Source organism: Camelina sativa, chromosome 14, assembly GCF_030686135.1.
Source record: "Camelina sativa cultivar CO46 ecotype springtype chromosome 14, ASM3068613v1".
NCBI classification, from domain to species: domain Eukaryota; kingdom Viridiplantae; phylum Streptophyta; class Magnoliopsida; order Brassicales; family Brassicaceae; genus Camelina; species Camelina sativa.
Genome location: NC_141893.1, coordinates 12,813,835 through 12,837,511, shown reverse-complemented (window position 1 = coordinate 12,837,511; position 23,677 = coordinate 12,813,835). Strand labels below are relative to the sequence as shown.

The window sequence follows — 23,677 nt, the reverse complement described above, 5'->3', positions numbered from 1 at the left end:
CGATTATGATTTATGAAACGAGACGAAGTTAAGTTCTACAAGTAGAAGCAATGATCATAATGTTTTGGAAGATTAATTAGGAAAATAATAACGTCTCACTCTCACTACTTGTAACTATAGTACTCAGTTTTGGGGGAACTTTTTTTTATTGTATAACTTAAATTCCAAAATTTCTTGTAACATTCATATTGACAGAAGAAAAGAAAAATCTCTGCCGATTCTTATGGTGGCAAATCCAATTACGGGGGCAACAACAACGATGTCTTAACCAAAACTTACGGATAACCAAAGCTAAAAATTAATGTTTTAGCAAAATTCTAAGTTTTTTAATCTAGTTTCTACAAGTATCATCATTTTAAACCATTAACAAGGATCAACCATAGAAAATAATTTTCCATTTACAAATTACAACATATCTTTATTTGATACACACAATTTAATTTATCATATTTATATGACAAAAAATGGTGGTTGGTTGTTGAGAATTTACGTTATATGGTTTTACCCAAAAAAAAAAAGCATTTACGGTATACAGCCTAGACTCGCACCCATGGGTTTTGATCAATCGAATATGGTAAATATATTAGAAAATCCTGAATAAGTTATCGATATTTACACTTACCCGAATATATAAGTTGGAGTTTGGTCTGAATTATTTTATACTATTAGAAATAAAAGAAATATTTAAAATAAAATAGAGAAAAAAAACATAAAATCTTTTCAGTTTTCAATCGCAATCATCAAATATCAAAAACCAAAAATATTTTGTAATGAACCAAACAATAAAAGTAACGAATAGTCAATATCCCACCTAGTAAAGATTTCAGGATTCAAATGACTCCTGAGACAAGATCGTATAACATGGTTTGGTCTGGTCCTAGACTTAGAAAAATGAATCTAGGCGTAGAACCTTTTAGTTATTCAAAAAAAAAAACAACAAGAATATGAGAGTACATATCATAAGCAATGATCCTGCTAATGGGAGCAATATGGAGCAATAGAAAACATGTCTTAATCAACCTATGTAACTTTTATCATGTCATTCTAATTCTTATATGTCGTTTTGATGATTTGGATCAGACAGGTGGGCTTCTTCAGAGAGTTGGGCTAGTAACGGTAGCACAGGCCCAGCTTGGTCTGCTAAGAAGTTTGCCCATGAGACAAATAACAATGGTTCTGTCGTTTCAGTGATATCACATCTTAACCGTTTGTATTGTACGAGTTTGTCTTGTATCACCCTACAAGACAACGACAGAGGGCTATTAAAGGAGTGAGGAGCAGAGGGAACAAAGCAGAGAAGCATTTGGCGTTACATTACAGAGATAATGACTAAGTGGTTAGAGAGAGAGAAACCTAGAGTGGGTGAGAGAGACTTTTGTCTTCTTTATTGTTCTTGTTCTTTCTTGGGGTCTGATTCTTGGTAAGGTGAGAGACGTGAGCTTGGGGTGAGTTTGTTCAAGTTGTAATTGCTACTCTGATACTCCTTGTGAACCGGTTTTAGGTTCACCAAGACGTACCAGGATCACATTGATCCTGGGAACTCGTATATCCTCGTGTCCCTTTTACTTTCTTGCACTGCAACCTATAAACCTGCAAAACGTAAAACAGAGCACAAAGAAACACAAACCTGTTTGTCATACTTGGTAGTTTCACGGTTGAACACTCAAGGAAATTCCTAACAGTGGTATCAGAGCCAGGTTAGAGCGTTTTAACCGTAGAAAGAGTAGATCTACAAGGAACTCTACAAGTCTGAGAAGGTTACTGTTCTAAAACTCAGAAAAGTCCAACCTTTAAGGTACATTTCTTCACCAAGTTCGGTTTTTTATGTACCTGGGTTATTTCTGAGGTAGATACAGAAACAAAGTTGGAAAGTTAGAGTCTTGTTGGTTATTCTGGTTGTGTAGTTGGTGTTTTGTGAGTTTGCTGAGACAGTTTGTCGGTTTTTTCTTTTCTGTGTTGGGTTTTGTGGAGTGAGCCTCGGGTTCTGAAGAGGCCTCAGTGATGAAACCTACACAAGGAAGATTTGACGTGGAGAAGTTTGATGGAGAAGGTGACTTTGCTTTGTGGAAACACAAGATGTGCGCTCAGCTGGAAATCTTGGGTCTTGAGTCGGTACTATAAACACCAACAGCAGAAAGTGCTGAAGGAAAGGATGGTGAAGACTCAGAAGGGGCAGCAAAGTCAGATCCAAAATGGCTAGATAAAGACAGGAGGGTAAGGAACCTCTTGAGTCACAGTCTAGGAGATATGGTGCTTAGAAAAGTCATGAAGGAGCCAACCGCTTATGCTATGTGGACAGCTCTAGAGAACAACTATCAGGCAAAGACATTACCACAATGGTTCTATCTTAAGCAAAGGTTCTTCAGTTTCAAGATAAAGAAAAAGCTGAGACAGAGATGAGAGGCGTACCTTATGCGAGTGCTGTAGGGAGTCTCATGTACTCCATGGTTGGAACACATCCAAATATATCATACGCAGTGGGCCTGGTGAGTCGATTCATGAGCTTTCCTTGCAAACAACATTGGGAAGCAATTAAATGGGTGTTGCGGTACATAAAACACAACATTCACGAAGTCGAAGGATTTCAAGGTTACAGGCTACTGTGATAGTGATTACGCAGCAGACCTAGATAAAAGAAGATCAATTACCGGTTACGTATTTCAGGTCGGTGGAAATACGGTAAGCTGGAGATCTGGTCTCCAACAAGTGGTAGCCCAATCAACGACGGAAGCAGAGTATATGGCACTCTCTGAAGCTGCCAAAGAAGCTTTGTTGCTGATGAGAATAGTGAGCGAGCTGGGTATTCCGCAGAAGCAAGTTGGAATCTTCAGTGATTCCCAAAGTGCCATTTGTTTGGCCAAGAACAGCGTACACCATGAACGCACAAAGCACATCCAGGTGCGATACCACTTCATACGAGGTGAAATTGAGGAGGGTACACTGAAAGTTTCGAAGATCAACACAAAAGAAAATCCGACCGATTTATTAACAAAATTGATACCAATGAAGAAATTTGAGGAAGAACTAAGTAATTTGAAGGTGCTACGGCACTGAGTCTAGCTCTGTTAAGAGCTAGGGTTCCGACAGTAAAGACGGAACGGACACCCCCGACGGTAAAGGCGGAACGGTGGTTTCTGGTGGTGTAATCAGAAAAGGATAGAAGGGGGTCGACTCTTCAGTTAACTGTCTGAACAAATCATGGTGGAGATTTTCGTTTTGATGATTTGGATCAAACAGGTGGGCTTCTTCAGAGAGTTGGGCCGATAACGGTAGCACAGGCCCAGCTTGGTCTGCTAAGAAGTTTGCCCATGAGACAAACGACAATGGTTCTGTCGATTCAGTGATATCACATCTTAACCGTGTGTATTGTATGAGTTTGTCTTGTATCACCCTGCAAGACAACGACAGAGGGCTATTAAAGGAGTGAAGAGCAGAGGGAACAAAGCAGAGAAGCATTTGGCGTTACATTACAGATATAAGGACTAAGTGGTTAGAGAGAGAGAAATCTAGAGTGGGTGAGAGAGACTTTTGTCTTCTTCATTGTTCTTGTTTTTTCTTAGGGTCTGATTCTTTGTAAGGTGAGAGACGTGAGCTTGGGCTGAGTTCGTTCAAGTTGTAATTGCTACTCTGATACTCCTTGTGAACCGGTTTTAGGTTCATCGAGACGTATCAGGATCACATTGATCCTGGGAACTCGTATATCCTCGTGTCCCTTTTACTTTCTTGCACTGCAACCTATAAACCTGCAAAACATAAAACAGAGCACAAAGAAACACAAACCTGTTTGTTATACTTGGTAGTTTCACGGTTGAACACTCAAGGAAATTCCTAACAGTGGTATCAGAGCCAGGTTAGAGCGTTTTAACCGTAGAAAGAGTAGATCTACAAGGAACTCTACAAGTCTGAGAAGGTTACTGTTCTAAAACTCAGAAAAGTCCAACCTTTAAGGTACATTTCTTCACCAAGTTCGGTTTTTTATGTACCTGGGTTATTTCTGAGGTAGATACAGAAACAAAGTTTGAAAGTTAGAGTCTTGTTGGTTATTCTGGTTGTGTGGTTGGTGTTTTGTGAGTTTGCTGAGACAGTTTGTCGGTTTTTTCTTTTCTAGTGTTGGGTTTTGTGGTGTGAGCCTCGGGTTCTGAAGAGGCCTCAGTGATGGAACCTACACAAGGAAGATTTGACGTGGAGAAGTTTGATGGAGAAGGTGACTTTGCTTTGTGGAAACACAAGATGTGCGCTCAGCTGGAAATCTTGGGTCTTGAGTCGGTACTATAACCACCAACAGCATAAAGTGGTGAAGGAAAGGATGGTGAAGACTCAGAAGGGACAGCAAAGTCAGATCCAAAATGGCTAGATAAAGACAGGAGGGTAAGGAACCTCTTGAGTCACAGTCTAGGAGATATGGTGCTTAGAAAAGTCATGAAGGAGCCAACCGCTTATGCTATGTGGACAGCTCTAGAGAACAACTATCAGGCTAAGACATTACCACACTGGTTCTATCTTAAGCAAAGGTTCTTCAGTTTCAAGATAAAGAAAAAGCTGAGACAGAGATGAGAAGCGTACCTTATGCGAGTGCTGTAGGGAGTCTCATGTACTCCATGGTTGGAACACATCCAGATATATCATACGCAGTGGGCCTGGTGAGTCGATTCATGAGCTTTCCTTGCAAACAACATTGGGAAGCAATTAAATGGGTGTTGCGGTACATAAAACACAACATTCACGAAGTCGAAGGATTTCAAGGTTACAGGCTACTGTGATAGTGATTACGCAGCAGACCTAGATAAAAGAAGATCAATTATCGGTTACATATTTCAGGTCGGTGGAAATACGGTAAGCTGGAGATCTGGTCTCCAACAAGTGGTAGCCCAATCAACAACGGAAGCAGAGTATATGGCACTCTCTGAAGCTGCCAAAGAAGCTTTGTGGCTGATGAGAATAGTGAGCGAGCTGGGTATTCCGCAGAAGCAAGTTGGAATCTTCAGTGATTCCCAAAGTGCCATTTGTTTAGCCAAGAGCAGCGTACACCATGAACGCACAAAGCACATCCAGGTGCGATACCACTTCATACGAGGTGAAATTGAGGAGGGTACACTGAAAGTTTCGAAGATCAACACAAAAGAGAATCCGACCTATTTGTTAACAAAATCGATACCAATGAAGAAATTTGAGGAAGAACTAAGTAATTTGAAGGTGCTACGGCACTGAGTCTAGCTCTGTTAAGAGCTAGGGTTCCGACAGTAAAGACGGAACGGACACCCCCGACGGTAAAGGCGGAACGGTGGCTTCTGGTGGTGTAATCAGAAAAGGATAGAAGGGGGTCGACTCTTCAGTTAACTGTCTGAACAAATCATGGTGGAGATTGTCGTTTTGATGATTTGGATCAAACAGGTGGGCTTCTTCAGAGAGTTGGGCCGATAACGGTAGCACATGCCCAGCTTGGTCTGCTAAGAAGATTGCCCATGAGACAAACGACAATGGTTCTGTCGATTCAGTGATATCACATCTTAACCGTGTGTATTGTATGAGTTTGTCTTGTATCACCCTGCAAGACAACGACAGAGGGCTATTAAAGGAGTGAGGAGCAGAGGGAACAAAGCAGAGAAGCATTTGGCGTTACATTACAGATATAAGGACTAAGTGGTTAGAGAGAGAGAAATCTAGAGTGGGTGAGAGAGACTTTTGTCTTCTTCATTGTTCTTGTTCTTTCTTAGGGTCTGATTCTTTGTAAGGTGAGAGACGTGAGCTTGGGGTGAGTTCGTTCAAGTTGTAATTGCTACTCTGTTACTCCTTGTGAACCGGTTTTAGGTTCATCGAGACGTACCAGGATCTGATCCTGGGAACTCGTATATCCTCGTGTCCCTTTTACTTTCTTGCACTGCAACCTATAAACCTGCAAAACATAAAACAGAGCACAAAAAAACACAAACCTGTTTGTTATACTTGGTAGTTTCACGGTTGAACACTCAAGGAAATTCTAACATTATAGTTTTCAGTTTGCTTAATTATATCATTTTATCTATATGCCACCAGAGAGGGGATGAATCCATCAAATCTTCTTACGATGATGCACTATCTTTGTCTCTGTACATGGGATTGTATAGCTCACCTTGCTTAATTATATCGGTTGACCAAATTAATTTAAAATTGTTCTAAACCATTTTCTCTTTAAATAGTTTTGTTTAAGATGAAATAAAGTTTCCTTTGATTTTAAAAATATAAAGCTTTAAGCGGGTGTTATTGGATTCTAATTTATAAAGATTTTTAAAGAGTTCAACAAAATCACTAAAAGTGAATAAGTGAAAGATTTTTAAGGATTGCTAGAGAGTATTATATAGTTTTGTTGATTAATTTTTTTAAATCTTGTAAAATGCTCCAAACAATCTCTGTATTTATCATGAATCTGTATCATAATAATTGAATTCATTAATCATCTTAGATTCTTTTGCTTTAATTGAATAACACAAAACTTTTATTAATTTTATAAAAGTCTGAATCCAATAACCCAAAATTTTTAAAAAAATTAAATGACTTCTTACAAATTAGAAATTAATAATACTAAACTTTAAAAAAGTTTAAAATTTTTTGATCTAATAACAACAAAATTTATATAACATTTAAAGTTTTTAAAACTCGATTCAAATTTTAAACCAATAACCCTGCTTAAATTAAGTTACCAAATGATGCATATATGTAATAATAAAACACGAGTAGTACAGTAATAAGCAAGAAAAAAAGGAGTTCTGACAACAACAAAATAATTGTAAGAAGAAAAAGAGAGTTCCAGAATAAGTATAGTGTGCTGACAAAAAATAAAAAAATGCAATGTTTTTATTGTCGCAATTGGGAGTATTATTTAACTTCTCATTTTTTCAAAGAGCATGTTTACCTTCTTTTGCCAAACATCTGCAGATCCATTCATATAAATGTTTCTACTAATGAGAATAATTTTATATTTTTTTAAAAAATTTATGTATCCTACAGGATTCCTACTCAATATATAATGACAGAGTAGTATTTGGGGGAAAAATAACATCAATATTATTAAGGAATTACACACTGTTATGTCAATATATCATGTGCAAAAAAAAAAAAATCAAAGAGCACATTAAAAATTAACTTTAAACTAAATTTATTATGAAACACAGAAACAGAATGTATTCAAACCAAAAAAAAAAAAACTAAACAATCAAAAAAGCGACAGATACGAATAATAATGACAGGATTCAAGAGTGGCTGCTAGGTTAGTGATTAAACTACTGTTTTCGTTTCATTTAATTTTGTTATTAAAAAAAAATTCCTAGTTGTCACAAACTGTATAATGATATGCTTACATGAGTGTTTGGAACAATAATAATAGCCCTCTTAATTTTATTATAATGATGTTTAAAGTTTTCCCCATCTCATCAATAACATATCGCCATCTGTCCCATTTACAACAGTAAAGATAACTTATTTCATAAAAAAACTAACATATAAATATAAAAATTAATACAACGTGCTTAATTTTTCGTAAAGCTGTAAACATTAATCATATCAAAGTTTTAACCCAAATCCAAATTTTAATACACATAAATATTTCTTACATTAAATGAAAATATATTAAAAAAAAGACAAAAGAAAAATAAATAGACAAAAAAAATTGAATAAAAGATTTATCAAAAATGCATTTTCGTTTAAACGCGGAATTATGTAATTGTTTGACAGTAGTATTTAATTTTTGTTTATGTTTAATGTTTGAGAAGGAGACGAAGAAGAAGAGAGTGACTTTTTTTTTTTGGTTAATGTCTTCGTGAGAGCGATTCCTTGATTCAGAGGAATCAAAAACCCTTATCTTCCCCATTCACAAACCCTAGATTTTGTTTCTTCAAAGTTTTGATTTTTTTTTTTTGCTTCTTCTTCTCTTGATCTGTGTGAATTCTCCAATTTCAATTCTTTCTTTTTTCTTTTTTTTTTGATTCGAGCTCAATTTTTGTAGATCAGAGAGAGAACCCAGAAGAATCGAGTTTTTTTTGGGGTTCAGCATAAATCGAAATTGTAAAGCTTTAAACTTTATTGATCTGAATTTGAGTGGGAAACAATCGAACTCGAGTTTTTGATGATGATTTGAGGGGGGCGGTGGGGATTTATAAAAAAGCGATGACTGGATTGGGCGTTCGATCCAGTAGCTATGGTTCCTTGGAGAAGACGGGACTTAACGGCGTCGTTTTCCCTATCCAGACCACTGTTACGACGACGCGTACAAAACCATCTAAGATGCAGAAAGAGAGGGAAGGTATTGTACATTGGATCTGTAAATTCGTTGGTCGTAAGAAGGTCGGCATGTTGCTTCTCTTCTTAATCTCCGCCGTCGTCTTCCTCCGCGTCCTTTACGTCGGCAAAGGTTCTCACTTTTTTTCAGACAAGTTGGGTTGTTTATGTTTTGTTGTTTTTAGCTTCTGGAACTTGGATTAGCTTTGAATTCATGTCTTGGGTTCGGCTGGAACAGTCTTTAGTTCTGATTTTGGACCAATGTGTTTGTTTTGTGTTTAGAATTGTGGAGATAAAGTTTTTGTAGAGTTGGTGATCGTAAGGCTTTAAGATGTTGTATTGTAAATTGAGTACTACTTCGAGTTAGAAACGTAACTGGTGGGATTGTGATTTGAAGTTGTATGAACAATGGACTTGAAATTAATTGTGTGACTTTTGCTTTTTTTTTTGTCATTAGGTGAAGATGGTCAGGAAGTTCAAGGTCCTCCGAGTCTTCATTTCAACGGCAGTGCAGGTGTAAATTTTTCAAACATGTTACAGATTAATGAAGAGCAAAACATGAATATTGGAAATATATCGTTGAAGGCAAAAGATGTTGTAGTGTTCCCTCCTCCTCCTATGCATTTTCTTGGATATACGCTTCCTCAAGGACATCCTTGTAATAGTTTCAGCTTACCTCCCCCACCAGCAGACAGAAAAAGAACAGGACCACGCCGTAAGATATCCATTACTCTTTGATTTCTGGTCTCTTTCCAGTTTTCTTCTTCTTTTCTGAGATCACTACAATATTGCTGCTGTTGTGATGATCAGTATTGGTTTGTTCTGCCTGGTTTTGGTTTCAGCATGCCCTGTATGTTACCTTCCAGTAGAAGACGCAGTTTCCTTTATGCCAAGTGCCCCGTCATTTTCCCCTGTTCTTAAAAACTTAACGTATATATACGAAGAACCACTAAACAGAGAGACAGAGTTTGGAGGGTCAGATTTTGGTGGTTATCCTACTTTGAGACATAGGAATGATTCTTTTGACATTAAAGAAACAATGAGTGTACACTGTGGGTAAGTATCTTTGTTCGATTTTCGTAATTCCCTGGTCTTTTTCTGTCTCATCTTGGTAAATTTCTGTTTTTATCCATGATTTTCCATTCAGGTTTGTCAAAGGACCTCAACCTGGCCGAAATACAAGATTTGACATTGATGAGGCAGATCTTCTTGAAATGAAGCAATGTCGTGGGATAGTCGTTGCTTCAGCAGTATTTGGTATGATCCTTTTATATTTTGTAAACAATATTTCAGTCTTTGTGCCCAATTTTTGCATGTTTCTAATGTTAGAATCTCTCTATTTTTTGCAGATGCTTTTGATGATGTAAAAGCCCCACAAAATATCAGTAAATATTCAGAGGAAACAGTTTGCTTCTACATGTTCGTCGATGAAGAAACTGAAACAATTTTGAAGAAAGAACGAGGCCTTGATGAAAACAAGAAAGTAGGGATATGGAGAGTTGTTGTTGTTCATAATCTCCCTTATTTAGATGGAAGACGCAATGGAAAGGTAAAATTCACCTCTCTTATCTTATCAATAGGAAAGAATGTATTAAGTTACTCCAAACTGAAAGATGAACTTAATGGCTTGGTAGATATCTCCCCTTATTATTACCACCTTTCTCCAAAAGTACTGTACCCACACTGCTGTAATAATATTTTTTTTGATTTAGATCAGGCTTGAAGTTGTTTACTACTAACCAAATGGACAGAGTAAAGAGAAAGATTATAAAATGCCATTGTTATGCTGATGCCTCGTTCTTTGCAGGTGCCCAAGCTTCTTGTCCATAGGATGTTTCCAAATGCTCGCTATTCTTTATGGATTGACGGAAAACTTGAGCTTGTCGTAGATCCATACCAAATTCTTGAAAGGTGAGGCCTATCATATAGTAGATCCTTCTTTTAATTGTGGTTGTCTATGTAGCTTCCTGCAGTTACCGAAAGGAATCCGCTAGCGTTTTGTGCTTAACATTCCAGTAATGTTAAAAATTCCAATATGTTTCGAATAAGTTCACGGTTTGAGTTTAGAAGGCCTTAGGCTTAGTAAGTATGTTTTTGGACTACAGCTATTTACCTGACATTTCTTCTCATCAGGTTCTTGTGGAGGAAAAATGCTACGTTTGCGATCTCTAGACATTACAAACGATTTGACGTCTTAGTGGAAGCCGAAGCAAATAAAGCGGCTGGTAAATATGATAATGCTTCTATCGACTTTCAGGTGGACTTCTACAAGAATGAAGGGTTAACCCCTTATTCTGTGGCAAAATTGCCAATCACTAGCGGTATGTCTCTTTAGCTTATTATTCTTTCCAAAATTCCCTTTTTGTGGATCAAACATTTATTAAATATATACACAACTCTATGGTTGGGCTATGCAGACGTACCGGAGGGCTGTGTCATTTTAAGAGAGCATGTTCCCATCAGCAACCTCTTTACTTGCCTTTGGTTTAACGAAGTAGACCGATTCACTTCTAGAGATCAAATCAGTTTCTCAACAGTAAGAGATAAGATTGCAGCAAAAACAAACTGGACAGTAAGCATGTTCCTTGACTGTGAAAGACGCAACTTTGTAGTTCAGGTGATTCTTCCTTCTCATGCTGACTGACACTTAGTGTAAAGAAAAGGTAGTAAAAAAAAAAAGATCCTGACTTTATCATTACCCGGACTCTCAAATGCAGAGATATCATCGAGCAGAGCAAGAAAGATTTGCAAGGCAACGACCTCCGGTGCCTAATTTTCCTCCACCACCGCCTTCACCGCCCCCACCGGTTTTAATGATCAGCAGCGATTTGCCTAGAAAAATGTCAAGTGGAAGGGTTAGCACAACACCGCCTAGAAGACGTGGAAGAGACAGAAGGTCTCAAAGGGGTCACAGGAAAGCTAATTTGCCTGTAAGATTACCAGATTCAGCTTAAGAGTTGTTGGGGGTTCTCCTTCTTCATTCATCACCAAACCCACAAATTTTTACCACACAGTATGTTTATTTTATTTTTTGTTTCTCTATTTGATTCTTAAGGATTCAAAATCAATTTTTTAATGTATATATATATACACGAACATTTTGTACTTGGATAATAAATTATAGTTTTGAATTTTTGAAGAAAGTTAAATCTCCCGAGTTTGGTTTTGTAAGTTGGTGTATATGGTCTCGGAGTAAACCCGACACAAACGTTAAGCCTTCAGTTTAATGATCAAAATGACCAAAAAAAATATTTGCATAATTCTGTATACGTCAAAATTGGATATACTTGTGTGACAGCCTTTTTTTTGCAAAACTTAAAAAAAAAAACAAAAATCAATTTATATATTCAATTAAAAAGAAAAAAAGTATATACAACATTGATTGGTCATGTGCGTATGCTGCACCAATTCCATTATCTGTTCAACTAAACGATCTTGAATTTATGGTCTTTGCTTGCATGCATTATGCATATGTCTGTCTGGTTTCTAGCACTATGTCAATTCATTAGAATTAATAGAATCTTTCTTTTTTGAGGCCATGATTATATGCTCTATCATAAATAGAAATCAACTTGTTGGTGCTCAATAATGAATGACCAAATGTTGTTCTTTTCTAATAAAGAATATAATTCTATTTTTTATTTATTTATGTATGCATGAATTACATGTGACTCACGTCACAGTACATAATAAGGGGGTCAAAATCAATAGCCTTAAGTGTGGAATAAAGTGAGCTAGAGCATGTTGTTCCCATCAATTTTTGAGTCCTAGTAGAATGTTGTTATCTTAGACTATTGGTCTCAAAGCTATAAAATGTTATTTTAACTTATATTATACGTCCATCATGCATGAAAAAGTAACTAAGCCTTTAACCAAAAAAAAAATGCATGAAAAAGTAACTATAACTACTCTCATCAAATTGTAAAATTTATTTCTCAAATAATGGATAAACGATATTTCTGAACTTTTATAATATATGGTTTATATACAAGAGGAAATGTTGCAAAATTTATTTATGATGGTCGAACTTTAACATCAAACAAAATGGTGTAGAAACACAAGTTGAATCACTTCGTTCAAGCCAAACGACTAGTCTGAGTTGAACAATATCAGAGCTACGAAACAACTACACTAGTGGCAAAAATCAAAATCAAGATCAAGTCTACAAACAAAATAGCTTATGTCAGCTAGCATTCCATGTATTCATTATTCAAGTATGGTAAACTGATTGATTGATTAACTTTTTCATAACAAAATATCAAAAGTCGTCAAAACCAAGTATATAAAACGATATTTCTCTTTAACGTAACACATAATTTAATAGAAAAGATTTATATTTTGAACAATTCAACTCTTTGTTTTGTCATATAATGTATGTAGAGCAAAAACTAACACGTCTCTCTCTTTCTTTATTTTTTTCCACGATAGAACTAGGGAAAAGACCATCCTTAGTTGGAAATTAAAATCATATTACAGAGAATTCTAAATCGCAAACTCGACCGCTACGAGATGTCCCACCGTTTTAATTTCCCAACTTCCATGATAATGTTATCACACGATTCAAAACCACAAACAAACAAAACAAAAAATCTACGTAAACACACATAATTATTGCTCGTTGACACTCTTCAGCTTCTGATGATCAGATATATATCACCAAAAACTCGAATACAAAGGAAAACAAACACATCAAACAGCAAGAAGTAGAATATGAAGTATGGTCTGTTGATCATAAACTGTATTATCCTCACTATAGGAACATGTGGAGGTCCTTTGTTAACTCGTCTCTACTACAACAATGGTGGAAAACGAATCTGGTTTATGAGCTTCCTATCAACCGCTGGCTGTCCAATCATCCTCATCCCTCTCTTGGTCTCCTTCCTCAACCGCCGCAAACGCAACAAGGCCGAAAACGTAGCGAAAACAGAGCTTTTCCTAATGGAAACTCCTCTGTTCGTCGCCTCTATTGTAATAGGGCTGCTCATAGGACTTGACAACTACTTATACGCTTACGGATTAGCGTATCTGCCAGTTTCCACATCATCCCTCATAATCGGAACTCAGTTAGCTTTCAATGCTCTCTTCGCTTTCTTGCTGGTCAAGCAAAAGTTCACTCCCTTCTCTGTAAACGCAGTCGTTTTACTGACGGTTGGTACTGGAATCCTTGCGTTGCACAGCGACGGAGACAAACCGGCTAACGAGAGTCACAAAGAGTATGTTGTTGGGTTCTTGATGACTGTGATTGCAGCTGTTCTCTATGCTTTCATATTGCCACTCGTTGAGCTCACTTACAAGAAAGCTCGACAAGAAATCACTTTCCCACTTGTGCTCGAGATTCAGATGGTTATGTGCCTTTCTGCTACTTGCTTTTGCGTTGTTGGGATGTTCATCGTTGGAGATTTTAAGGTACAAAAGTTTTTGTCATGGTCTTATTTTAGTAATAAGGGTATCATCATCATATGTGTTTCTTTGCAGGTGATAGCAAAAGAAGCAAGAGAGTTCAAGATCGGAGGATCTGCGTTTTACTATGCACTGATAGTGATCACAGGAATAATATGGCAAGGTTTCTTCTTAGGAGCCATAGGGATTGTGTTCTGTGCATCGTCTCTAGCTTCAGGTGTTCTCATAAGTGTTCTGCTTCCCGTGACAGAGGTTTTAGCCGTCGTTTGTTTCCGGGAGAAGTTTCAAGCTGAGAAATGTGTCTCTCTCCTTCTCTCTCTGTGGGGATTCGTCTCTTACTTCTACGGTGAGTTTAAATCCGGCAAGAAAGTTGTCGACAAACCTCAGCAGACGGAGACAGAGCTGCCTACTACTCTTCATGCAGTTAGTGATTCTGTTGCTTAAAAGGTCTTTTTTCCGCATTTCTATAACATAACATTCTGTTATGTTTTGTCTTGTTTTGAATAGCATGTGTGAATGTGTGTGATTATGAGTATAACTAAATGGTCTATACTATAATTTAAGTGTATATGTATGAATGCATTTCTCAAATTAGTACACGTGTAGTAAAGATAGAATGATAAAGTGATGAGTCTACAAACAAAAAAAACGAAAGATATAAGCCTAGTTGGTGAAGGCTTTTGAAATCATTTAAAAACTTTAAAAGCATTTTATTTGACAATCAAAGCTTTAATGGCTTTTTTTATTTTTTTTTAATTTCTACGGCCACTTTAAATTATTCCTACTTTATTTCTTTTTCTTTTTTAAAGCTTCAAAATGACTTGTAAAACCAACAAGTTTTTTATAAACTTTTTTTTCTTCCTCCATTATAATTAAAAACTTTATATAAATTTATAAATATTTTTACACAAACTTTTTAGATTAATTATCAGCATTTTTTCTCTTTTTTTAACATCCACTTCTCTTCACAAATTTATTATTTTTATCATCACCTTTGTATTTTTTACAATTTTGTTATTAATAAAATTACAATCACAATTTTTTATTTTTATTTTTAAACAATAAGATTGTAACAGTTAAAGTATCCACAATCAAAGTCTTTGCAGCCAACTTCTATGCAGCCAAAATTTTACAGTCAAAGTCTCTACGGCCACAAATAACAGTCATTACCAATCGGAGCCATAATTTCCTTAAAAGAAGTGAATAAACATTGAGAAAACAGTATGCATGCATCTTTGATAAAATCTGGTACATATCAATTCTATTCAATAAAATTTTCAACCTTTTGTTCTTTATTTTTGGTATGAAATAAATTATATTATTTTAAATCAAAGAAGAAGAAAAGATAATACTGTAATAAAGCTAGTCAAAGAACCAAAAAACTCACCAGTAAAACCTTTCAATTATAGAACTTATAATTCTTAACGTCATTTGCACTAAATTTAGAAAAAGAAATAAATTCAATAGTCAAAAACTGTAGAATTGGATGAAACGTAAATTAAATACTGTATGGGATACGGATATGGATATGGATATGGATATCATTATTATCCGGTCTATGAGATCATTTTTACGTTTTGAATACGAAATTAAAACTGTTAGCTAAATTCGTGGGCATAAATTAGGAAAATTCATGTTTTAGACATTAGAGAGGATCTTTTGGGTAAAGAAACACAAAGATCTATGGAAAAAGACAGAAACACACCAACCATATAACTAAATCCTGCCAGCACCAACCCCCAAAAGTTTCATTACCACCCAACAAGAAATCAAAAACATCCATAAAATTGTCTAGAAGAAAAAATTAAGACAAGAATGGCGAAGGCTCTTGTGATCATAAACTGCATAATCCTAGCCATAGGAAACTGTGGAGGTCCTCTGATTATGCGTCTCTACTTCAACAATGGTGGCAAAAGGATTTGGTTCTCTTCATTTCTCGAAACTGCTGGCTTTCCTGTTATCTTCATCCCTTTGCTCTTCTCTTACATTCACCGGCGCAGAAACAACAATGGTGGCGAAAATGCAACAAGTTTCTTTCTTATCAAACCGCGTCTTCTTGGCGCGGCTATTGTCATAGGCATTCTCTCTGGCTTTGATAATTACTTGTATGCATATGGTATAGCATATCTCCCTGTTTCAACGGCTGCTCTCATCATTGCTTCACAGTTAGCTTTTATAGCTATCTTCTCATTCTTCATGGTTAAACATAAGTTTACTCCTTTTACCATTAATGCTGTTGTGTTGTTGACTGTTGGAGCTGCGGTATTGGGAATGCATACCGAAACTGATAGGCCCGTTCATGAGACCCACAAGCAATACGTTATTGGGTTCTTGGTGACCGTGGCTGCAGCTGTTGTGTATGCTTTTATCTTGCCATTAGTGGAACTTGCTTACCAGAAAGCTAAGCAACCCTTGAGCTATACGCTCGTTCTCGAGGTCCAGATGATTTTGTGCTTCCTTGCTTCTATTGTCAGCCTCATTGGTATGTCCATCGCTGGTGATTTCAAGGTTAGTCAATAGTCTTTTGAATCTTAACAAGTTCTCTTTTGACTTGAACCCTTCCCATTTTTCAACAAGGGATGGTTTGACTTGAACCCTTCCCATTTTTCTTTTTCCTTTTTTGCAGGCCCTACCAAAAGAAGCAAAAGAGTTCAAGCTTGGAGAGGCACTGTTCTATGTTGTGGCTGTGTTTTCGGCTATAATATGGCAAGGCTTCTTCTTGGGAGCCATTGGATTAATCTTCTGCACATCTTCTCTCGTCTCGGGTATCATGATATCAGTCCTTTTGCCCATCACGGAGGTTTTAGCTGTTATATTTTACCATGAAAAGTTTCAAGCAGAGAAGGGCCTCTCTCTTGCTCTCTCCCTTTGGGGTTTTGTCTCTTACTTTTATGGTGAGATAAAGTCTGACAACGATAAAAAGAGGATTCAGCAGGAGGAGAGTCAGGAGACAGAACGGTCTTCTTTGTCATCAAGAACCATTAGTGAGTGTTAAAACTAAACGAATCATAGATTATTTCAAAAACATTATAGTACTCATATCAGCCCTGTAGTTAGATCAGACAGAGGATGTTTTAATAACTTGTGGAACAACGCCAAAAACACAACTCTTGAGTTTTTTTTTTTTTTTTTTCCTTTTTTTTATCAGCTGTACTTGTGGATGTCTCTTATTATTCACATCAAATGGGTTTGTGATAAAATATGAAGTCAAAATCATGACCCTTGCCCTTTCTGTTATGCTGTTGAACTGTACGTTTTTCCAGCAATAGATGAAATTAGTCTTGTTGTCTTCTGCTGAATGCTTTTATCTCTCATCTCTCGTGGCGGTTTCATCCCATTAACTTGTTGAACAATAGCACCAGCAGCACGATTAAAGAGAAATCGCGTATGATCTGAGGACTCGTTCGATTCCACCTGTAAGTTCAACCAGTAGAGAGCTTCTGGTAAATCCTGTTTGATTCATTTTCATGATTCTTCATTACTATAAGGAACAATCACTAGTGAGAGGAGATAACATTCAGTTGAATCAAAATTCAAAAAGGAAAATCCCCAACAAATATTTTAGCTTTTTTCTAACAGTATGTCCGTACACTGTTTCCCCTCGAGCTTCAAGCTTTTAGAAACTTGAATGCATAAAAAATACAAGAACAGGCACAGTATTATTCTATATGCTTACAAGAGAGAACCTGTTAATCTCATTTTTCCACTGTGTGTTATCTAAATATCCGCTATCTTAACTCTTGTATCTAGCAGGCCTAGCAAATCCGCCAGTAACATACAAGCATCACTAATTCCTCTATTGTGCAGTTATAAATACAATTGTACAAATAAAATTTATTTACTTACCAACTTCCTTCAGCAGAACCGCTCAACTCATTATTGATTTCTTCCTTTGCAAACTCTTCCAGTATAGCACGCTGACGTTCATTCACTTCACTACAGAATACAAGGAAAAAGGTACACCGCATAAGCATATACCAGAAATCTATCAACATATATGCTCAGCGAACCTGTTATATGATGATTTCAAAAATCAAGAACGTAGTATAGGTCCTTCCTTCATGGAAATAACAAGAAGAGAACCCAAACAAACCCTCATGCCACCAGAATATCTAGTAGCTGATCATTTCAACATGAATTTCTATAATCGGATGCAAAGTAAGAGAATGCAGGGAAAGTAATTCGAAAACATCAACTTTTAGAACTACAAAGTGCTTTTTCGTTCGAAACACCAGTAGAGTTTTTAGCATAGCAATATGTGGGTGTCTCCAACAAAATTATAACTTGAACTCCAAGTAGAATAAATCTTACGTAGGAATGTTGACACGGAAGCGGACATACTGATCTCCATGATCTACAAAAAAGCCTTGTCTCGGTAGTCCTGCACAAACTAACCTATTTAAAAGAGTTTTCAAGCATATATACAAAACAAAATGACCATACGCTTGCAAATATTATACGGATCAGCTTGTCAAGTTGCTTGACAGGGTCATCCGCAACCGTTTATGCACTCTTCCCCTGGGGGCCTCTCGGTTGGGAGATGTCTTCTGCAGTTGCCTGGCTACACGCTACTAATCTCACGCAACACTATTCTAAGTTGTTTAAAGTTTCAATATTTTTCAAACTACGGTTGCAAATATTGTAAAGGAAAAACGTTTTTTTGGTTGAATAAATTTTACATTCATTCAAAAAAAAAAATATTTGCAAAGGAAAAACGTTTTTTTTGGTTGAATAAATTTTACATTCATTCAAAAAAAAAAAAAATGACCATACGGGCTGATAAATATTTGTACCTTTGCCTCTTAAAACAAGAAGTTGACCAGGCTGAGTTCCCTCTGGTATCTGCAACATTTACAATAAGGCACCTCATTATTTCCAAAGGCTTGAGATTTAAACCTTCCTCTTGGTAAGAGGATGAAAAGCAACTTGTACTCGGTTGCAAACGTAAATGTCAAATTGTAACAGACGAAATATTATATCAATCTCGCTGGAATCTTACTTCTAGCTGCATCTTTCCTGAAAGCGTTGGCACCACAACTATGCCTCCCAAAATGGCCTGTCAAGTAAGTTTTCTAAGAAATGTCCAGTATGGCTCAAGGAGACAATAATAGAAACAACGTAAACCATAAGACATGAAAGGATGCACTATATAAGAAAAATACTCCAGCCGAGGTTCTATGGCTTGGTGACAAAATACTGTAGCAGCATGCACTTGAGTTTTATGACTGCTGTCATCAAATTGAGTTGGAACCGATATGCCACATTATCTAGTTATAGGACAAGAGCGTCCTATACATAATGATATAGATGCTTCTAAACTTTTGGCACATAAACCAGTTGAATAGAACAAAACTCACTAATTTTCAGCTAGACTGCAGACAACTTTTATCTAATTTATGTTACTGCATAGCTTTATCAGCTAGTGGTTTAAGGCTTTTGACCACAAAGTGTCACAATGCAGGGAAAACATAGAAGGTACTGCTCTGCTTATAACCCAAAATTAGGAGTCACCAGTGTACTTACTTGTGTAAAGCTAATGTTAGCATCCACATAAATATCTGGGCCATCCCTAGTGAAAATTGAATCATCGGCAACCTGTGAACAGAAGAAGATTAGGTACTTGTCATCAAAGGAAACTGCCACATGTAATAAGACCCTACATGGGCAAGAGCGACGATAACATATAAGACTACTATGAAGCTTAAGAAGCATAAACAATCTATTTACTGGATGAAATAAGTCTTGATTATATAGTGACCACTGGAGACAACAACGGTGTAAATCTGTGAACAACGGTGTAGGATTATATTTGGAATGAATTCATTCAAAGTCAATATATGACCTATATAACATGACTTTGATGCTTGCATCGATTGTCTTATCTCTTAGGCTGAATTGATCAAAGTCAAGGTGGGTTCGATTCAAACTTCTCTAAGCACATCTCAGAAAATGTATACAAGCAAACTTTGATGAAAATAAAGATAGTTTTTAACAAACCTTTAGTTTGATATACAAGTTCCCAGGTTGACTTGTTCTTGATCTTACATGGCCGGCACCTGGAATTGGGATCGTAGCATCAGACTCCACCCCTATGGTCAAGTACAGAGACAAGAAAGCAAATTAGAGATTGACAGAATTATGCCATCGAAAACCAAATTCTCATTATCTAGTCCAGCAAAGTCATGTATTATACTCGGAAATCACAGTTCTAAATTATTTGTTTAGTATTTGCCGCAAATACCAGGTGCAGACAAAAGACAATTAACCAGGAAATGCACATTGCCAACCATAATAAAAGGACAAGAAAGCCATACAATAAATGTGAGCAATGTCATTCTAATCAGAAATCCTCAGAGAAAGGAACGTAAACAGTGTAATGAAATTTTGCAACCCATTTCATAGCAGAACTGATATGTTTTAGAATCAAAAACCATGTTAATGATAGAAAAAACATGAAGATTTCAAACCAACCCCCAGGGATCACAAGTTCAACTGTCTTTGTAGCTTCCACAACACCGGATCCTCTACAAGACATGCAATACTCCTGTAGAGTAGACAATAGATATACTTGTAACCAGTGACGGAGAGATAATTACTGAAGCATCAATAAAAGAGCATATTTCTCAGACCTTAACAATGTGTCCCAACCCCTTGCACGTCTGGCATGATGCTGTGAAAGGAGGAACAGTTACCTGTTAAAGAGACAGATGGCATAGTACTGTAAATAGAAATTGTATAATTTATTAACCTCCAAAATCCAAAGAAAACAAAAAGATTATAACATGTAGTTGGCACTTACTCGTCCAACACCCCTGCATGTTGGACAAACTCCCATGGCAGCATCACGAGGGTGGCCAAGCCCATCTGTAAAATGATAAAATGATGAGAGATTGGGAGTCATGGGTTTGCAACAATATTACTTTCACCCAAGTGAGTCATTCGTCTTCTCTAAGTTGACAGAATCAGCAAATTTTTAAAGAAAAAAGCTGTAAATGTTACAAGAAATCAGGAAAAAAAAGCGAGGCAAAAACTGTACATTAGCATTGATTGATCACAGAGCCATTTCCAGAAAACTCTATTCCTTTAAGGACTTATTTTACTACTTTTTTTTTGGGTCGAAGAAGGACTTTATTTCACTATACTGAACAATAATCTACAATGACGAGTTAAGAGCTAAAGTGTCTATACTGTCAAGTTTCTTTACAGGAAATCTTGCGCACCATGACTGGCTTTTCAATATTAGTAAATCAAAAGAGAAGAGATCTGATATTCTAGGGCTGGGGCCACTCACCACAGGAATCACAAAAGACATATGCATCAAAAGACAAACGTTTTGTGCACCCTTTTGCAGCTTCGGAAAGAGAAAGCGACAGTTCCACCTATTCAATTTAGAACAAGATAAGCACGTGTATTACTGAAGAGCCCTACACTACATGATTTGCATATGTCAACCAGCTTCCAATTGTATAATTTAAAGCGAGAATCAGAGAAACTGACCCGAATATCAGGTTGAAACTGATCGTTCTCAAATATCTGAATCAAGTGTATCAATGTTAGAGAATTGACTAGCCAGTAGTCACATAAACAGATGAGACAAATTGGAAACAAATTTGTACCTCAGAAAAAATCTTGTGGAACGAGTCCGAGAAATTAGATTGATAGGCACGTCTGAACCTCTCTGCATCACCACCGTCACTATCTACATGATCTGAACTCCGATAGCGCAGCTGTATAGTGTGGTAACAGAAAGAAATCTGTTTAGTGATCTCACCACCGAATAAATAACAACAACACAAGGGTTACCTTATCATATTCTTCTCTTCTTTCTGAATTTCCCAGGGTCTAAGTTTGCCAATCGAACACAAAAGTACATCAGAAGTTGCATTCAAATTACACTTCAGATGGGGGAGATCTAATCGGTGGAAAAAAATACCTCATATGCCTCTCTTATTTCCTGAAATTTTCTTTTTGCAGAAGGATTATTTCTATTTGTATCAGGGTGGAATTTTTTTGCAAGCTGCAACAGTTGCACATTCACTCGTTAATCTGAGCTAACAATAAGTTGAAGGACAGTTTCCTAACAACGGACCAATTGACTCACCTCATGGAATGACTTTTTAATCTCCTCGCGGGTAGCTTTTTGAGAAACACCGAGAACATCATAGTAATTACGAGCACTGGCGCATGATATTCCTGAGAATCATAATCCAAAAACCAAAAGCATTTAATATAGTAAAATGATAACAAAAACACACTGTCTCCATCAAGAGAAAGTAAAGGGCGAAAAAAACAAGACCTGTAGCGTGGATGTAACGCTCGAACAACGGCTTCTGAGTCCCTGCAAAGTGTCAAGACTTCCAAGTAAAGTAAGCGTATAGATAAAACACAAACATCAATTGGAAATTTCCTAGTGTTAACTACCACTACCACAACCACATCCTCAGCGTTACCAGAAGAACATAAGCATCCTGAATGCCGCCAGAAAAATATTTCAATTCTCTTAAATGAAACCTGAAACCTGTGCCCATTTCAGCTAAACTTATCATCACTACATTGGAAATCTAATCTATATATAAACTGACATTGCTGTTTTAGTGTTGCATAAACAACTTAATTAGCTCAGATAAGGCCGTAAACCTTCGAACAGGATATATGGATGTCTGTTTTTGATTCTCTTGAAACAAGACAAAATTTTAAAAAATAAAATAAAAATCATGATCTCCTCCTCCGGCTAAAACAATAATCCCTAGTTCAATTTTTTTTTTTTTGTTTGTACTCGATTGATTACCTTGTCGAAATCCCAACGCGGAATCAAATGTTCGTCGTGCCTGTAAATGCCGCAGAACCTACGAAGAAAAGATGAAGAGAAGAATTTTTTAGCTTTCTCGGAGAATCGAATCAAAATCCAAAACTCCAGAGAGAGGGGTATGAAGGAAGGAAACAAACCCAGTTGAACCTTCGCATGACTCTATTGAATTGATTCAAAAAGCAGAGAAGCCCAGAGGTTTTGTGTATACGGACGGAGAGAGAGAGTTAAACCCTACGCAATGCAAATGCCAGAGAAGAAGACCCCAGGGAGAGAGACGTTCGTTAATTCTTTTTTTTATTTTTTTTTTGGGGGCCAATTTTGTCTGAAGTCTCTACCTCATTCAGAAGTTTCAAAATGCATTGATAAGTAACGTTTTGTAATTTATTCAGCGAAACGGTAAAAAGTACGGCAGTCATTAATTTGTAGCGGAGCGGTAATGAATGAAGTAGAGACCCTGGAGAAAGGTTGCAGTGATCTACTTCCAGCTTTATGAGACCTCAAAAGATTGAGTGGTCATCCATTTGAGCTTCTAGTTATGATTGATCGCCCTGGCAAAATATCACCGTTGGACGCCGATTCGAAAAAATAATCTAGAAACTCTCGACCTCCATCGGAAAAAAGTATTTCTCAACGGAAAGAATATCAATCTGAATTGGAATGCTACTACAAACTGAATAGCTTCATTATTGTTACAATGTCGTTCTTTATGACCTAATTTGAAAAAGAAAAAAAATTGCATTAAGTTTTCATTTGGGTAACTCGTTCGGATTCGCGTATTACCCAATCGGTTTCGGATAAACGGGGTTAGAAAAATAAAATCTATTGGATATTTTTTGATATATGGGTTCAGTTAGGTTTGGATACTATCGGATTCGGATTGGTTCAGGTTACAAATTTTAGAACCCGATTAGTACCTAAATTACCAAGTATCCGAAAAAAAATATTTACAATTAATTAAATTTAAATAAATTTAGCTATATCTTGACTTATGTAACAAACTATGTTTGATATTTTGATTATTTTTGATATTTAGATATAAAACTAATTAAAATATTTAAAGTTATAATCATAATTTTGGGTAATTGAATTACATTAATGCTAAATATTATAAATATGTTTATATATTTGGATTTGATGGATACCTAAACAGGTATCAGGTATTATTTGATCCTAACTCTAACCCATGAATATTGAAAAATAGAACCCAATAAAATTTTA

The 23,677-nt window shown here is 36.4% G+C and overlaps 4 protein-coding genes and 1 long non-coding RNA gene across 9 annotated transcripts; 3 read left to right on the top strand and 2 right to left on the bottom strand.

The window, feature by feature from the left end:
* Positions 1 to 747: 747 nt before the first annotated feature.
* LOC147928118 (uncharacterized) lies at positions 748 to 6,302 on the bottom strand. Of its 2 annotated transcripts, XR_015579212.1 has the most exons (8): positions 5,626 to 6,090; positions 4,780 to 5,545; positions 4,564 to 4,657; positions 3,527 to 3,743; positions 2,649 to 3,391; positions 2,410 to 2,503; positions 1,354 to 1,590; positions 748 to 1,238 (listed from the first exon to the last, which is right to left on the bottom strand). It is a non-coding gene; the product is annotated as an uncharacterized LOC147928118 (long non-coding RNA). The 2 variants fall into 2 exon arrangements; XR_015579213.1 differs by lacking the exons at positions 748 to 1,238; positions 1,354 to 1,590; positions 2,410 to 2,503; positions 2,649 to 3,391 and adding an exon at positions 6,110 to 6,302 and having other exon boundaries at positions 3,472 to 3,743; positions 5,626 to 5,893.
* A 1,212-nt stretch (positions 6,303 to 7,514) lies between these two features.
* LOC104741432 (putative hexosyltransferase MUCI70) lies at positions 7,515 to 11,393 on the top strand. The gene is made up of 9 exons (XM_010462300.3): positions 7,515 to 8,383; positions 8,708 to 8,965; positions 9,093 to 9,306; positions 9,398 to 9,507; positions 9,600 to 9,799; positions 10,058 to 10,161; positions 10,384 to 10,571; positions 10,668 to 10,867; positions 10,968 to 11,393. Exons 1-9 carry the CDS (start codon positions 8,140 to 8,142, stop codon positions 11,202 to 11,204), a joined length of 1,755 nt encoding a protein of 584 aa, XP_010460602.2. The 5' UTR covers positions 7,515 to 8,139; the 3' UTR covers positions 11,205 to 11,393.
* A 1,288-nt stretch (positions 11,394 to 12,681) lies between these two features.
* Positions 12,682 to 14,241, top strand: LOC104741431 (purine permease 1). The gene is made up of 2 exons (XM_010462299.3): positions 12,682 to 13,656; positions 13,726 to 14,241. The coding sequence occupies exons 1-2, from the start codon at positions 12,961 to 12,963 to the stop codon at positions 14,092 to 14,094; spliced, it is 1,065 nt and encodes a 354-aa protein (XP_010460601.1). The 5' UTR covers positions 12,682 to 12,960; the 3' UTR covers positions 14,095 to 14,241.
* Positions 14,242 to 15,254: 1,013 nt separating this feature from the next.
* LOC104741429 (purine permease 3) lies at positions 15,255 to 16,940 on the top strand. Its single transcript, XM_010462294.3, has 2 exons — positions 15,255 to 16,158; positions 16,277 to 16,940. Exons 1-2 carry the CDS (start codon positions 15,466 to 15,468, stop codon positions 16,643 to 16,645), a joined length of 1,062 nt encoding a protein of 353 aa, XP_010460596.2. The 5' UTR covers positions 15,255 to 15,465; the 3' UTR covers positions 16,646 to 16,940.
* On the bottom strand, positions 16,644 to 23,103 carry LOC104741430 (chaperone protein dnaJ 1, mitochondrial). Of its 4 annotated transcripts, none has more exons than XM_087482990.1 (20): positions 22,597 to 22,792; positions 22,439 to 22,496; positions 22,101 to 22,168; positions 21,947 to 21,988; positions 21,752 to 21,843; positions 21,584 to 21,667; positions 21,454 to 21,492; positions 21,267 to 21,377; positions 21,148 to 21,183; positions 20,942 to 21,029; positions 20,450 to 20,514; positions 20,280 to 20,342; positions 20,122 to 20,194; positions 19,648 to 19,739; positions 19,174 to 19,245; positions 18,650 to 18,706; positions 18,444 to 18,492; positions 17,962 to 18,031; positions 17,497 to 17,586; positions 16,644 to 17,064 (listed from the first exon to the last, which is right to left on the bottom strand). In XM_087482990.1, exons 11-20 carry the CDS (start codon positions 20,483 to 20,485, stop codon positions 16,980 to 16,982), a joined length of 687 nt encoding a protein of 228 aa, XP_087339116.1. In that variant the 5' UTR covers positions 20,486 to 20,514; positions 20,942 to 21,029; positions 21,148 to 21,183; positions 21,267 to 21,377; positions 21,454 to 21,492; positions 21,584 to 21,667; positions 21,752 to 21,843; positions 21,947 to 21,988; positions 22,101 to 22,168; positions 22,439 to 22,496; positions 22,597 to 22,792; the 3' UTR covers positions 16,644 to 16,979. The 4 variants fall into 4 exon arrangements, with proteins under 4 accessions (XP_087339116.1, XP_087339117.1, XP_087339114.1 ...); XM_087482991.1 differs by having other exon boundaries at positions 22,078 to 22,168; positions 22,597 to 22,723; XM_087482988.1 differs by lacking the exon at positions 22,101 to 22,168 and having other exon boundaries at positions 22,597 to 23,103.
* Positions 23,104 to 23,677: the final 574 nt, after the last annotated feature.